This window comes from Rhincodon typus, chromosome 5 (genome assembly GCF_021869965.1).
Source record: "Rhincodon typus isolate 14 chromosome 5, sRhiTyp1.1, whole genome shotgun sequence".
NCBI classification, from domain to species: Eukaryota; Metazoa; Chordata; class Chondrichthyes; order Orectolobiformes; family Rhincodontidae; genus Rhincodon; species Rhincodon typus.
Genome location: NC_063336.1, coordinates 91,970,469 through 91,985,904, shown reverse-complemented (window position 1 = coordinate 91,985,904; position 15,436 = coordinate 91,970,469). Strand labels below are relative to the sequence as shown.

The 15,436-nt window shown below is 40.0% G+C and overlaps 1 protein-coding gene across 1 annotated transcript in view; it reads left to right on the top strand.

The window, feature by feature from the left end:
* Positions 1-15,436, top strand: part of LOC109928798 (CUB and sushi domain-containing protein 1-like) — a 2,165,117-nt gene that overhangs the window by 1,689,022 nt on the left and 460,659 nt on the right. Inside the window, exons 21-22 of the mRNA XM_048597409.1 lie at positions 2,725-2,912; positions 14,659-14,847. Coding sequence (XP_048453366.1) covers positions 2,725-2,912; positions 14,659-14,847 — 377 coding nt within the window. The remainder of the gene's footprint in view (positions 1-2,724; positions 2,913-14,658; positions 14,848-15,436) is intronic.

Below are 15,436 nucleotides of genomic sequence, written 5' to 3'. Positions count from 1 at the left end.
TCTGATGCTGCTTGGCCTGCTGTGTTCATCCAGCTCTACACCTTGTTGTCTCAGATTCTCCAGCATCTGTAGTTCCTTCTATCTCTGGTAAATGTGACTCCTGCCTGCTACATTTGCCTTAAGGCTGGACCATACCACAGAAATACCAGGGCAAGTGCCTGGACTATTAACAGCCTGACTGGAGCATCTGGCCACTGGGATATTGGAAGCTGACAATAATATTTTGCCTTTTGTGAATGTGAAGGCAGACATTCATCTGGTCTAACTTTTTAAAGTGCATAAATGCTGACTGCTTAGTTGTTGATTTGTCACTCACTTAACAGCAGCTCAACTCTGTGACTGATTGTGCTTAGCAAATAGCTGTATTGGGCCCCATACACAAGGAGGAAACTGCAAAATCTTTGGAAAAGCATTCTCCAGGCTGGTTTCATGACCGAGAATTAGGATTTCCAGGAAGGTTGGCATATTGCAGCCTTCAATCAGATATGATGGAGGGAAAAGACAGAGCGTTGTGATTCAGGCAAAAGAAGCCACTTTTCCATAATCACTTCATTGTTGGAATTTCAGTGCAACCAGGACACAGATGAAACTAGTTCAAATGTAAATATTGCCTCCAGCTCAGATAAATAATTTCTCACACTAAATGGGCCTGAATTTCTACCCTTCCAAAGTTTACATTTGTTTTAAACACCACACCACCCATCTCCAGTATTCTTCCCCTAAAAAAGATGACATATATGGCAAAATATTTCACAGTCAGTAGGGACCCTCTGCTTCCTTGACCAAGTACTTACTTCAAACGTAAACATGATCATTGGGTGTGGTCAGTTAAACATGGCAGTTATCCAAGCCAAGCCTGTCCTGTCCTGATGTGATATCCAGGAAGATCATAAGAAATAGGAACAGGAGCAGTCATTTGGGCCCTCAAGTCTGCTCCACCATTCAATGGGATCATGGCTTATCCAACATTTCTCATATACACTTTCATGCATTTTCCCCATAACCTTTGATTCCCCAACTGATCAAGAATCTATTTCAGCCTTAGATGTACACAAGAACTCTAACCCCACAGCTCTCTGTGGTAAGGAGATTCAAAAACTCTCAACTCTCTAAGAGAAGAAATTCCTTCACATCTTAGTCTTAAATTGGTGCCCCTTTATTCTCAGACTATGCCCCTTGGTCCTAAACTCTCCCATGAAGGAAGGCGTCATCTCAAACCCCTTAGGAATCCTATACGTTTTAATGGGAACACATCTCATTCTAAGAAGCTCCAGTGAGTAGAGTCCCAACCTGTTTACTCGAAAGGCAATCCCTCCATACCAGGGATCATCCCAGTGAACTTTCTCTGAACTGCCTCCAACAAAGTCATATCTTTCCCTAAATGAGAGGACCGAACTATACACAGATGTAGTCTGACCAACACCTTATAGAGTTGCAGTAAGACTTCCCTACTCCTTTACTCCAACCGCCTCAAAATAAGGGCCAACATGCCATTAGCCTTCCTGATTACCTGCTGCAACTGTCTGATAGATTTCTGTGCGTTGTGCACAAGAAATCTCAAATCACTTTGCGTTGCAGCTTTTCTCTTTTTAAATAATGCTTTCCTTTTAGTCTGCCTTCCAAAATGAACAACTTCACATTTTTCCCCACATTGCACTCCATTTGCCAACTTTTTGCACACTTCCAGAAGAGGTCACTAGTTACTGATGAGGCATAGAAAGTTTGACTATTTTTGTCCCCAGTCTGGATAGCTGAGGGGTATTGTATACCCTCATGATGCCCTTTCTTGACTCACCAGACAGGGCAGGCACCAAAGCTGAGAACTATGTGGCCAAATCAAGTTGGCACTATGCATTGGAGCTCATTTGTCAATGAAAACTTTGGGGGAACTCCCACAGGCTGTAATATGAGAAGCTTGCAGACTCTAAGAACCAAATATAAATCTCTATCTAATCATTACAAGACTGTAAAAAAAAACATATTGATAGGGTTAACTTTAAAGTGAATCACCAGGCTGAGAGTTCTACACCATATCCAGTATTACCTCATACTAATTTCGATGGAGTCTAAAACTAGGCAGGGTCCTAACTTCTTTCAAGACCTGGTGGGGTGAGTTAATGAAGTCTGGGGTAATTAAGATCAATTTATCAGTATCTGGGGTGATTAAAGTACTTTCTAAAGTAGATCAAGGGGAGCGATGGTGCAATGGTAGTGTCCTTACCTCTTGATTAGGAGATTCACGTTCAAGTCCCAAATAGTCCAGAGGCGTATCATAACATCTCTGAACAGGTTCAAAAGAAAATATGTATTAGGTTATAATGAGCACTGTTGTGGCACAATAGTAATGTCCCTGCCTCTAAGGTATGTTGACCTGGATTTAACTTTCACCTGTTCCAGACGTACATCCTAACACATCTGAGTGGGTTAATTTAAAACAAAATCTGCAAATTATAGTAATTCATTATAATTTATGGTTTTACTTTTATTTTCATGATTCTTTTTAATATATGAAAATTTATGAACACTCCTGAATGTATCAGTCATTGTATTTTGTTTGAGACAAGCATATGTCATGTAAGTATTCAATAGGCCAATTTTAAAAGAACAATTGTACATATTTATTAGACCACTGGTACCATTTCAGAATATTTATTTACTTGTTTGTTCAGCAATTTTTCAAGAGGTGCTTGTAAATTAATAAATTGCATTTTGTTTTCCTCACAGGTTTCAAACTGAAGTTAATTATGACACACTAGAAATTCGGGATGGGCCCATTAACTCATCACCTTTAATAGGAGAATACCATGGTACACAAGCGCCCCAGTTCCTAATCAGCACTGGCAATTATATGTACCTTCTATTAACTACGGACAATAGCCGTTCAAGTGTTGGTTTTCAGATTCACTATGAAAGTAAGTTTCTTTTGTCTCTTCCAAACAGAACATCCTATATGAACAATGTCTTATCCTTGGGAGAATAAGAAAGTTGTGTTTATAATACTTCTTCAAATAGAATTTTTTTCTGTAATTTTTTGGGCTCTTGGTGCTACAGAATCGGTACAATTTACATTGCAAACAGGGCTCTATATCATTGGCAGCTGACAAGTTTGACAGCACAGCTTGCAGCTCTGTTTTCCAACTCTGGGGTTGTTTCTTCGTGTATGGATATCCTTACAAGCTATTCTGAACTGTGAGATGTTTCAGTTCTGTTGGTGCACTGCTGACATGAACATTGGAAGGATTAAGAGAAATTGGTAATGCTTTTGGCTTGATTTATGCTGACGGAACATACAATTCCAAAATGTATGCTTGTTTTTTAATGTATGTGTCTTAGACACTTCATTTCTTGGAATCCTCAGTCCAAAGATGTGCAGACTAGTTGGATTGGCCATACTGAATTGCCCGTCGTGTACAGGGATGTGCAGGTTAGGTGGATCAACCATGGGAAATTCAGGATTACAGGGATAGGGCAGGGGGTGGGTCTGGGTGTGATGCTCTGTGTGGACTGGATAGGGCGAATACAGTGTTTCCACACTGTAGGGATTCTGTGGTTCTAAGACTTGGGTTGCTCTGGTAATTTTGAGTCACCTTTCTTCACAGCATTAACAGTTCAGCACTTCTGTCTCTTGAGCAGACGATTGTTCAGTATTTGCTTCATGTTGTTAAACTCTTGAAAGCATATCGCAACCCTGGTGACTGTGACACTATCTCATTTTCTCAACTCAAGTACCACATTGACAGATGTCAGTCAGAACTTCCCAAACATCATTACTCTGAATGACCAAGGAGCACATACTTCAGTTCACTGATCTGACCTTTCCCCAGTTTGACTCATTAGTGTTAAACCGCACCTTGATACTCATGGGGGCTGTCTGAACTCTCAGTAGAGCCTGGAAAAATGAATTCAGCAAGCAATTCATTCCAGTTTATGCCAGTTGTGCTGATGAGAAAATTTTGTATAAAGTTGTCTCCATTCGCTTTTAGTGTGGGAACATTTGCTGTTGCATTAATTGAGCAGGTTTTCCTTTAAGTTAATTAGAATCATTAATTAGAAACTCATGGATACATTGCATCTTGTGTTTCGCGATAAGTCCACATAAAAAGATTCAACTAAAATAACTCTGACATTACCATTTTGTTTTGCACTATTTCTCATCCTTACTTTTCACACTTTCATTCGATAGGACACAGATTAGCTTGCACTTTTCATATGTTCAAGTCACCTTCAGAATCACGAGATGTGTGAAGATAAACATTGTGAATATTATGATGAAAATTGTTTCTTTCTTCATGAAGAAATACAAATGTAAAAGCCACATAACATTGATTCAACCTTGTAACTAAGTCTCTTCAAAGTTCCTTTGTTCAGCAGTTTAAACACTGGTAGCCTCATGAAAGTGAACTTCAGGTTTATCGTATCCCTGCATAATGGAGTGGACTGTCTAAGTTCCCAAATGTAACTTCAAAATGTTTTGAAGACAGATTTTTTGAGAGATACAAAGGAGAAATTTACTATATGAGAACACCTCCTGGATAAGGTGCAAAAATACATACTGACAGACAAAGGATAATTCCAAATCTTGAAACAACAACGGTGAGGAAAGGTTAAATTCACTGCACTTGATTTCAAGAACAAAAGATAATAAGAGGAAATCTGATGAATTGTTTTAACATGAAGAGTTTGGGAGGTGACGGTCACTATTAATCCGGGGACCCAGGCAATATTCTGGGGATAAATAAAAATAATGAAGTGCAGATGCCAGAAATCTGAAACACAAACAGAAAGTGCTGGAGAAACTCAGCAGGTCTGACAACATCTGGAGAGAGAGACAAAGAGTTAATGTTTCAAGCCCAGTGACCATTAACTTTCTGTTAATGTTCTGGGGAGCCAACTTTGAAAAGCACCAAGATGAATGGTGCCATTTGAATTCAATAAAATTCTGGAATTGAGTTTCATACTAGTCAAGCTGTTTCAATTGTCAGAATAACTCATCTGTTTTAGGGAAGGAAACTGCTATCCTTACCTGGTCTGGCCTGCACGTGACTGTAGTCCTTTGGAATGTGCTTTGCAGGGTCCCCATGTGCAACTCCCATCTACACTGGAATTAACACTGTCTGGCCAATGGAAAATCCAGGCCTTTGTTCTTCGGTTTTGAGAATCATTGGCCATTTATTGTCCATCAATAATTATCCTGAGAATATGGTGGTGGCAGTCTTTCCGAATCTGCAATTCTTGTGGTGTTGGTGCATCCATAGTGCATTTGGTGAGAAACATCCAGTTTTTCACCCAGTGACAGTGAAAGAACAGTGACATAGTTCCTAGTTGGGAGGACTATTGACTTGGAGGAGAACATCCAGGCGATGGTTGTCTTGTACATTCACTGCCCTTCTTTTTGCAGGTGGTAGAGGTTGTGGCTTTGTGAAAAGCTGATGAAGAAATCTTGGTGAGTTACCACAGAGCATCTTATAGATGGTACACACTGCTGCCACTATGCATCGGTAGTGAAGGGAGTAAATGTTGAAGGTGTTAGATGAGGTGGCAATCCAGCTTGGTCCTGGATGGTGTCAAACAAGTTGAGTATTATTGGAGCTGCATTCATCCAAGCAAGTGGTGTATATTTCAACAAACTCCTGACATGTGCCTTATAAGATGGTGGACAGGCATTGAAGAGGCAAGAAGTGAGTTATTCAATGCAGAATTCCCAGCCTTTGACCTTCTCTTGTAACCGCATTATTGATATGGCTGATCCAGTTCAGTTTCCAGTCAACGGTAAGGCCTATGATTCTGATAGGTGAATATTCAGTCATGGTACTATGCTGAAGTGACAGCTTATGCGTTCAAGTCTCCTGAGTGAGACAATAATCATTAGCATAAGCCTAACGGATGCAGGATATTTGGAAAAATATTGCTTGCCTTAGAGGAAAACAGACGTGTAAAATATATTCTATTTATAACCTGCTGAAATGGAGTGACTCAGCTACTTCTAAAAGACCCAGATAGCTATTGGATTGGTAGCTTTATTGGCTACTTTATGGATCAGAATGAATCAAGCAATATCTGGGTTTCTTTGTTATTAAGACAGAGATTGTGCATTTTCTGAGTGACTGCCAGAAAATGATCTTGCTCTTTGTCCTAAAGACCTTTCCGAGTTTATCCTCTTCCATGAGATTTAAAACTTGCTCCCTTCTGGAGATAAGCCCAATCCTTTTGCTATTCTTCAGATTTCCAATGTCTTAACGTCTATTAACATGTAGGATGGTGGAATTGTGCAGCAATGGGTCTGACTGCCAAATTATCATTTATATTGGGTCGACTGCATTTTCAAATCAGATCATGGGGAAGTTGGAAGTTCCTGCTTGGACAAGCCAGAAAGAGCAAGAAAGAGGAAAAGTTGCCATCCTATAACTGACACCAAATATCCGGAAAGCCCATTAAAATTGAGTAAATTTAAGAAGGAGATGGACAGATTTTTATTTAATAATGGTACAAAGGATTGCGGGGTGCAGGCAGAAAAGTGGACTTGAGCTTGAGATGTGATTAGCCATGACGATATTAAATGGAGGAGCAGGTTTGAGGGGCTGAATTGTCTCCTGCTCCTAATACTTATGTTCTTATGTTCTAACTGGCAGAAGGAGATCTTGGAGCTCCTTCCTGTTTGAGTAGTCTTTCTGGGCCTAATAGAGGCATGTTTTTCTCTGCTTGTGCTTGCACATTCTTGAATCTCTTTGCCAGTTGTGTTTATTTTTATACTCGCATTACTTATCCTGGAACAATAAGTAAGCTAATGCAGGTTCTCTGAGCTGACACTCAGAGGAGAGGAAAGAATTATCGAGAAGATTTTTATGCCTTTCCTGCTGGTTTCTAAACCTCAGTCAGCAGAAAGTGGTAAAAAGGCCTCACTTGAATAGATTGTGTGCTGGTGAAAGGTCAGGGTGTAAGGTAAATTGGGCATCGTTTCAGGAAAATCTCAGTGGTGTACAAACATGGTATACCTAAAATATGGGCTGAATCATATAGTTTTTTGGCTGAGTGCAAGGTGCATGGAGTTTTTTGGGTTAAATTTTTGCTGCATGGCCTAATGGCTTTCATTGCCATATATTATCAAATTCACTTCATTAATTACCCACCCCATCCCTATAGTAGCCTTCTCATCTAAATTGATCCTCATCTTACCACGCCTCACTCTCAACAACAACTTGCCTCTCAGTGGATATCCTGGAATTGTCTGGCAGCCTTTACACCCATACCATCTTTAAAAGCCATTGTATACCTAGAGAGGTGGTCAGTCTGGAGCTGCGTTGCGTGGCTCCTGGCATTTGCTGCGGACATGACAGGCCAGGAGAATTCAGCAGCCCACTTTGTGGGCAGGGACCCCATGGCCCTGCTGGATGAGATATTGTACAGATGGGATGTCCTCTTTCCCCAGGACCTGCAGCGGAGGCCATAACCCCAGACTATGCCAGCCTGGTCTGAGGTTGCCACCTGGTTCAGTGCAGTCTGAGCCACCTGAAGGAATGCACAGCAATGTGGCAAGAAGGTCCACCAGCAGAACAGCCACCATCTTCACTCTACTACCTCACTCGCCTATATTTCTGTTGCTACACCTATTTTTCACTAAGCCTCACACTCTACCACACTCACTATTACTTGCAATACCTTGCTAACTTGCTGTCATTCACCCTGCATGCTCCCTGCACTGTCTACTCAGCTGTTCAGAACACCTTCCCCACCCACACCAGAAATAACAACTGTAACACCACTCTCATCTCCCTTGATACCTGCCTTTCTCTCATTCCAGGAGGAAAACAGCCCACAATAGGACAGAGAAACTGAACACAGGTGGGAGGCTGCCAACATTTTGCTCCTTACCCATTGTGTGGAGGGCATCCTGATTCTGGGCTGACACTTGCTCAGTTAAGGCTATCCCTGTTGACATGATTGAGGCTGAAGTAATTGAATAAAGGCAGAAGTAATCTAAGACTGGTACCTCTGTCAAACGAGGCAAGTACAAAAAGACAATGTAAGGCAGGGACGCTGTGCATGTCATGGCAGGCTCAGAGTGAGTGAGCACTATGACAGCAAACGAACAGGCCAGAGACAAAGCCTACTTCACTCTATGAGCTGGATAATTGTCCCTGAGCATGCAGTATCCCTCCTACAGCATTGCAATGTCAGTGCACCATCACCGTAACTGGATCAGATATTTGCCATGAAGCATTTTAATCCTCTCACAATTTGCATTATTTCAGAATACCTTGCCAGTCTTCAAGCTCATTGCCTAAACTTTGAGTTGAACTAAAATCCCACCTTAGATGTCATTCACCCGTAATGACTCTTTTTGACACACATGATGTAGCCATATCTGGTCTGTCTTGCCTAATTTCTTTCCCCTCAATTCCTCAGCTCTCTTTCCCAGACTCCTTCTACTTTTCCTTGTCATTCTGTCTCTCGTATCATACTAACTCTGCCAAAGGCTTTATTGATTTCACTCTCAATTATTACTGTTCGCTCATCAAGTCTGGTAATGAAAACAGTAATGGCCATTCCTATCACTTTTCTTACTCCCTTAGTAGGCTGATGACACGAGCCATTGTTCACTATAGGTGCATCTCCTGGAAATAGCCACTTCAATAAGTGTCTCAGATCATCAAATTGAAAAACCTAACACAGTGTCATTACCATTTCCTATCTCTTCCAACTATGGATTTTTCTTCAAACAAGTCAAATCTATTGAAGAAAAAAGTATTTTATTTTCTCACAGTACTATGAAACCTTTCGCAATTTTCAATGAAAATGAACTGAACACACAGTGAACTTAGAAAACCAACCAATCCTTTACCTATTTGTAGCTAGGTTCTCTGCGATTGTACCTCAGTTTTCCATACCTAGGATGGTGCTGTGTGGTATTGACATTGTTACACTGTAACTAATCTTGTAACTGAAGAAGTTGTACCTAGGTACCTTTGTACCGAAGATGGCACTGTAAGAGGCGACTTCTAAACTTTTCACTGTAGTCATTTGAGTTAATGTGACAATAAAGCCAATTCTAATTCTAATTCTATTTAAAGGTAAATAAATTCTATTTAAAGCCATTAAGTGTGTACATTTCTTAAAATTTCTAATTTCAGAAACAGTGCTGCTCAAAACCCCAAAAGAAATAAAAGAAACAGAGTCTAGTTTTCTGACTGCAAATAGAGAACATATTTATTGATTTTGAAAAAAGTTGTTTGTCAACATAAAATTTGGGAAATTCATAGAGTCTTAGAATGGTGTGAGATTTCAGAGATGCATGATCAAAGTTACTTAAATATAGGCAGTTGACTATTTGTCAGGAATTTTCAAATAGTTTGTTAAGAAGCAGCAGTTTAGATATGATCCGTTAATTAGACACAAAAAGAAACTAACTGGAGTCACAGTTAAAAAGGATAGTGAGGAAGGCATTTGGTACACTTGTTTTTATTGGTCAGTGCACTGAGTATAGGGGTTGGGAGGTCATGTTGCAGCTGTATAGAACATTGGCTCGGCCACTTTTGGAATACTGCATTCAATTCTGGTCTCCCTGCTCCAGGAAAGATGTTGTGAAACTTGAAATGGTTCAGAAAAGATTTACAAGAATGTTCCCAGGATTGGTGGGCTTGAGCTATTAGGAGAGGCTGAATAGGTTGGAGCTGTTTTCCTGGGACCGTCTGAGGCTGAGGGATGACCTTAAAGAAGTTTATAAAATCATGAGGGGATGAATAGGGTGAATAGTCAAGGTCTTTTCCCCAGGGTGGGGGAGTCAAAACCTAGAGGGCATATGTATAAGGTAAGAGGGGAAAGATGTAAAGGGAATGTAAGGAGTAGGTTTTTCACGTGGAGGATGGTGCATGTATGGGATGAGCTGCCAGAGGAAGTGATGGAGACTCGTGCAATTACAACGATTAAAAGACACTGGATAGGTATATGGAAAGGAAAGGTTTAGAGGAATATGGGCCAAATAAGGAAAATGGGACTAGATTAATTTCAGATATCTGGTCAGCACGGACAAGTTAGACTGAAGGGCGTGTTTCCATGCTGTATATCTGTATGAGTCTATGACTGTCAATTGTTCACTAATACCTGAGGACAAACAGGCTGTTGGCATGAAAACCCATCCATCTCATTGATATTGTGAAGACAGCATCTCGTTTTGTAGGCAAAGTGTTAAGGAACTCTTTCCTCCTCCTCTTCCGGTCCATCTTGCATCTGAAGAAGACAGACCCCTGAAGAAGACTGCCACCTACAAGGACTACTTGACGAATACTACCTTGTGACCCTGAGCACTTACTGATGCACCTATTTCTACAGGCATATAGTTTACACTGTGTTGATCAGTTGTCTGAATCTTTTTGGCCACTGCCCTTGGGACATTTAGTCATGATATCAGTATAGTTTTCTTGCCTGCCTCCATCTGAGGGTTAATTTATCAATCTTTTTAAGAACAAAACTTCCTATTTTCCTAAACACTGCATTATTAATAGGTTGCATATGACACCAGAAGTTGATGTGCATATGGAATGACACGCAATGGAGCACTGTAACCTCAGGGATCCTGGTTATTCCTGTAACCTTTCTTTAGAACCATGCTTTCATCTTTATTAATTTGGAATTTGGAAAGCTATTTACTGCTGTAACATTTAGATGAGATCCAATGCACCACTGAATCCAAATCCAATAGTAAAGACTCAGAAAATTCCGTTTCCAAGGGTCCCCAATTTCCAAAAATGCTTGTAACATAGAAGGAGGCCATTCAGCCCTCACGCATGCCAGCATTGTGCAAGAGTAAATCACCAAGACCCACCTTCTCACTTTTTCTCTCAATGTTGCAGTTTTTTTTTCAGGTGCTTATTGAGATCCCTTCTGAAAACTAAAATTCGATGCATACAGTCTCTTATGCAGTATATCACAGACTCTAAACATACACTGCTGAACATGTTTTTCCCATGTTGCATTTGGTTCTTCGCCTTTAATTATGATCCTTCTACCAATGGGAATAGTTTCTCCCTATCTACTCTGTGTAGACCTCTCAAAATTTTAAGCACTCTATATCAAATCTGCTTTCAACTTTGTCTTTTCAAAACAATTCCAGTTTCTCCGAAAATTCCAGGTCGCAGGAGTTCCTCATCCCTGAAACCATTCTTGTGAATCTATTCTTCATCTTTCCAATTCCAATCCTTTCTTCCCTCAAGTGAAAATTTGTGCAGGTAATAGTTATTCAGTAATGCTGAAACTTGTTATTTTAGAGTCATTTTTATGTTTCATGTACCATTTTAAATGAATAAGTAACAATTTTGTTCAGTGACAGTGATCTTGTCTCTGAATTGTATAGTTGAGGGTTCAAGTCCCTACTGAAGGATCTGAAATCACAACTTTAGTTCACACTTGTGTGTCTTACAGAAGAAAGCCAGGAGACCCATTTTCATTCCAAACAGCAGTGGATCAAGACAAAAGTTGGGTGAAAAGCAAAATATTGTTGAATTTCTGACAGAGACTTGAGTCTTGCAATTTTCCAACAGATTTCCACTTAGACATCCAGCCAAACCATATGGGAACCTGGTGCATATATTGAATGAGAAATCTAAGACCATGGCCGTGTGAATTTCTGACCACAATTCCTTGCAAGTGAAGAAGCGTGTGAATGGAAGTTTGCCCCTCAGTCTTTAACTTTCACTGAGTCTGCTTTTACTTATCGTATGTCGAATTTACAAGATTATCATTGATAAATCAAGTGGTATTTTCAAATGATAAAATGTAGGCAGCAATGTGGGACTTGGATGTGCAAATATTTGAGATCTTGGATGCATATTTGGAAATAATTGAGTTGATTAATGTTCCAAAACTACTTCTCACGCATACAATCTGTTACAGAGATCAGCAAGCACATTATTGCTATTCAATTGCATCATGCAGCCTTATATTATTGAACATGGTCATGTTTTAAACTGCTTTTCCTTTGGAGTTAGGTAAAGTTGAAATACATTTGTAATTCTCAGATTTGATAATGCTATGGGTGTTTTTTTGGTGAGCTTCCTGTCAAACGGACTCGTTACTCATCTCATCTTGTGAGTTTGTCTGCACGGAGGTGGGTTTGATCTTGTTATATGAGAGTGGGAAAACAAATTGCCAGAATTATGACACTTTCTGTGGAAGTGGGTGTTAGCGGGCTGAATGATGTGATTAAAATTTCATGGCTTTGCAGCAAGTACTGCTTTAAAGTTAGAGTAATTTATTTAGTTTGGTGTGGTTTTGTCGATTTGCAGCAGTATGTGAGAATACAGGGGACTATGACTCAAGCAGAGTGTAAATCTCTGAGCAGAAGTCTCCATTCTGATCTCTGATTTGAGTAAGAGCAAGCCATCACTTCTATCCTTTATGTGAAAAGGAACAGTTGTTGTAATATGTGCAAAACTGTTAAGTGCAAACTCCAGTTTCAAATGAAGCTATGTTCAGAGAAAATTATATCTAACTCGCTAGCTGGAGATTTTTGAAGAGATTACTGGTAGGATTAATGAATACTGCATTGTCCATGTGGTACACATGGACTTCCAAAAGCATTTGATACAGATCCACACAACAAACTTGTGAGAAAGATCTACCTCATGGAATAAAAGGAAACATAGCTACGTGGATCCACGTAGAAAACAGACAGCATTTGTTCATGGGTACTTTTTTAGATTGGAGGAACCTTTGTTGGAGGTTCCCCGGATTAGTTATTAGGACCCTTGCTTTTCCTAATGATCTAGATCTTGGTGTGCTGAGGACAGTTTCAAAGTTTGCAGGTAACGCAAAACCTGAAATAATTGTAAGCTGTGAGGAGAACAGAGTACAACTCCAGAATCATAGAATCCCTGCTGTGTGGAAGCAAGTCTTTCGGCCCATTGAGCCCACACTGGCCCTCCAAAGAGACCACCCCCTACTCTGTCTCTATAACCCTGCATTTCCCACAGGTAATCCACCTAGCCTACACATCCCTGGACACAATGGGCAATTTAACATGGCCAGCCCACCTAACCTGCACATCTTTCAACTGTGGCAGGAAACTGGAGCACCTGGAGGAAACCCATGCAGTCATGGCGAGAATGTGCAAACTCTACACAGACAGTCGCCCAAGTGTGGAATCCGACCTGGGTCTCAGGCACTGTAAGGCAGCAGTATTAACCACTGAGCAACTAACACAGACAAAGTTGTTGGAGTAGACAAATAGGCGGCAGATGTAGCTCAACACGCAGAAGTGTGAGGTGATACACCTTGGTACAAACACATGAAGAGAATTTATGAAATAATGACTATTATTTCACAGCATATGTAGAGCAGAGAGGTTAATGAGTACATGTGCATAAGTTTTTAAAAGTGGCAAGACGAGTAGACAGAGCTGCTAATAAAGCAAGTGGTATTCTCGGCTTCATTAATGGGAGCATAGACTACAAAGGCATGGAGGTTATGATGACCTTATATCGGACACTGGTTAGATCGCACCTGGAGTATTGTGTCCCGTTCTGAGTGCCACACTTTATAGAAAGATGTTTCTAGAGAACAGAGAAAGTACAAAAGAGGTTTACGAAAATGGTTTGAGTGATGAGAAGCTTCAGTTATGAGATAGGTTGGAGACGTTGGGACTGTTTTCCTTGCAGAGAACAAGACTGAGAGGAAAACTTATAGAAGTGTTCAAAATCATAATTTGTTGAGACAGAATAGATTGTGAAAATAAAACTGTTCCAGCTCGTAGAAGGGTTGAGAACCACACAGCACAGTTTTCAAGTGGTTGGAAAAAGATGAGGTGAGGGAAAACAAAATTTCAGAGTGGGTGGTTTACGTGGGTGGAAGGCACTGCTTGGAAGTGTGGTGGAGGCATTTTTAGTTGCGGCATTGGATGCTTATTTAAATCGAAGCAATGTGCAATAATATGGAGAAAGGGCAGGAATTTGAAAATAAACATCCTCAGACTGCTCAAAATGCAAACATATTGGGCTGAATGACATCCATCCACAATTTTGTGATTCCCTATGACGTTCTGTACTTTGATGCTTTAACTGTAGCCCCATTCCAGCAACTGGAAAACCAGGGGTAGGATTTTGGCCTTTGTAGAGGAACTTGATATAAGTGTCAAATAGTGGTCACTCTGTGGGGCACAGTCAATTGCAATGATTTCCCCTGAATTGGCCAATTCGTGATTGTTGGGAGACCTCGCCACCCAATTAAGGACAGTAGATGGACTCTAGAGACTGACAAGCTAGTAAGGGAGCCTCTTGCTTGGAAGCAGCAGAAACTTGAGGTTCAGATAAGAGAGAGTGCCTCAATATTGAAGTGCCTACTCTTCAGCTTCTTAAATTTGTTAGCTTAGAAATAGAATCAGCAACTGAACCACCATTGTGCAAGGGAAGCATGCCAAGCAGGCAAACGTGGCCTCAAAGCCTGCTTAAATATTAACTCTGATGAATTCTCTCCAGTTGGCGACACAGTCATAACATGTCACGTTATGTAGAGCACACAAAACCAAAGCCAGTTCAATGAAATTGGCCAATGCTCATCAGCTGGAATTATTTCAAAGATGGTTACCAGAAGACAACAAAGTAATTTGGAATAGGCTAGCACCAAAAGATATAAATGAATATTTGCTTGATTAAGTTTTGTATTTTGTAGGTGTCACCTTGGAATTAGACTCATGCTTAGACCCAGGAATTCCTGTAAACGGGCGACGACATGGAAACAACTTTTCAATTGGATCAACTGTGACTTTCAGTTGTTGCCCTGGTTACACATTAAGTGATGATGAGCCCTTGATATGTGATGATAACCGTCAATGGAACCACGCTTTACCAAGCTGTGAAGGTAAGTGTACATCTCTCGTTGCCGACCACAAAAATTATTATTACTATTACTAAAATCGCAACATATAAGGAGCATTTGTGCTACTGTTAAGAGACTTGAGAATTATTAACTCAACAATTTGAAATCCTCTTATCATTTAATTCATTGTTCATCAAAGTTATTTCTATTGAAACAATTAACATTCAACAGCCATTCAAAAACAAAATGTGGGTAGAATTAAAAGTAAGAATGAAGAGAAGTTAAAATCAGAGAAAGCAAATTTATTACTGGCTTACCTAAAGATTTAAGGATGAGAACAAATGCCAGCAACTAGACTTTGAAAATAATTCTTGAGGTTGAATTTCTGATATTTCTTTGCTGAATTGATATAATTTTCAAGGCCTGAGAACTCAGAGCTAAGATTTTCATTGCTAAAAGAACTAGGAACTGAACCTGTTCAATATTGATTTTAATATATTATTACATAATAGTTGGGAATGAAACTAACTGTATAGTGTATTATAGTCATTCAGAGAGACCCAAGTTTTACAGATAATACAGAAGGAAATTGAAACATTGGCCTTTATTTCAAAAAGGAATAGAGCATATA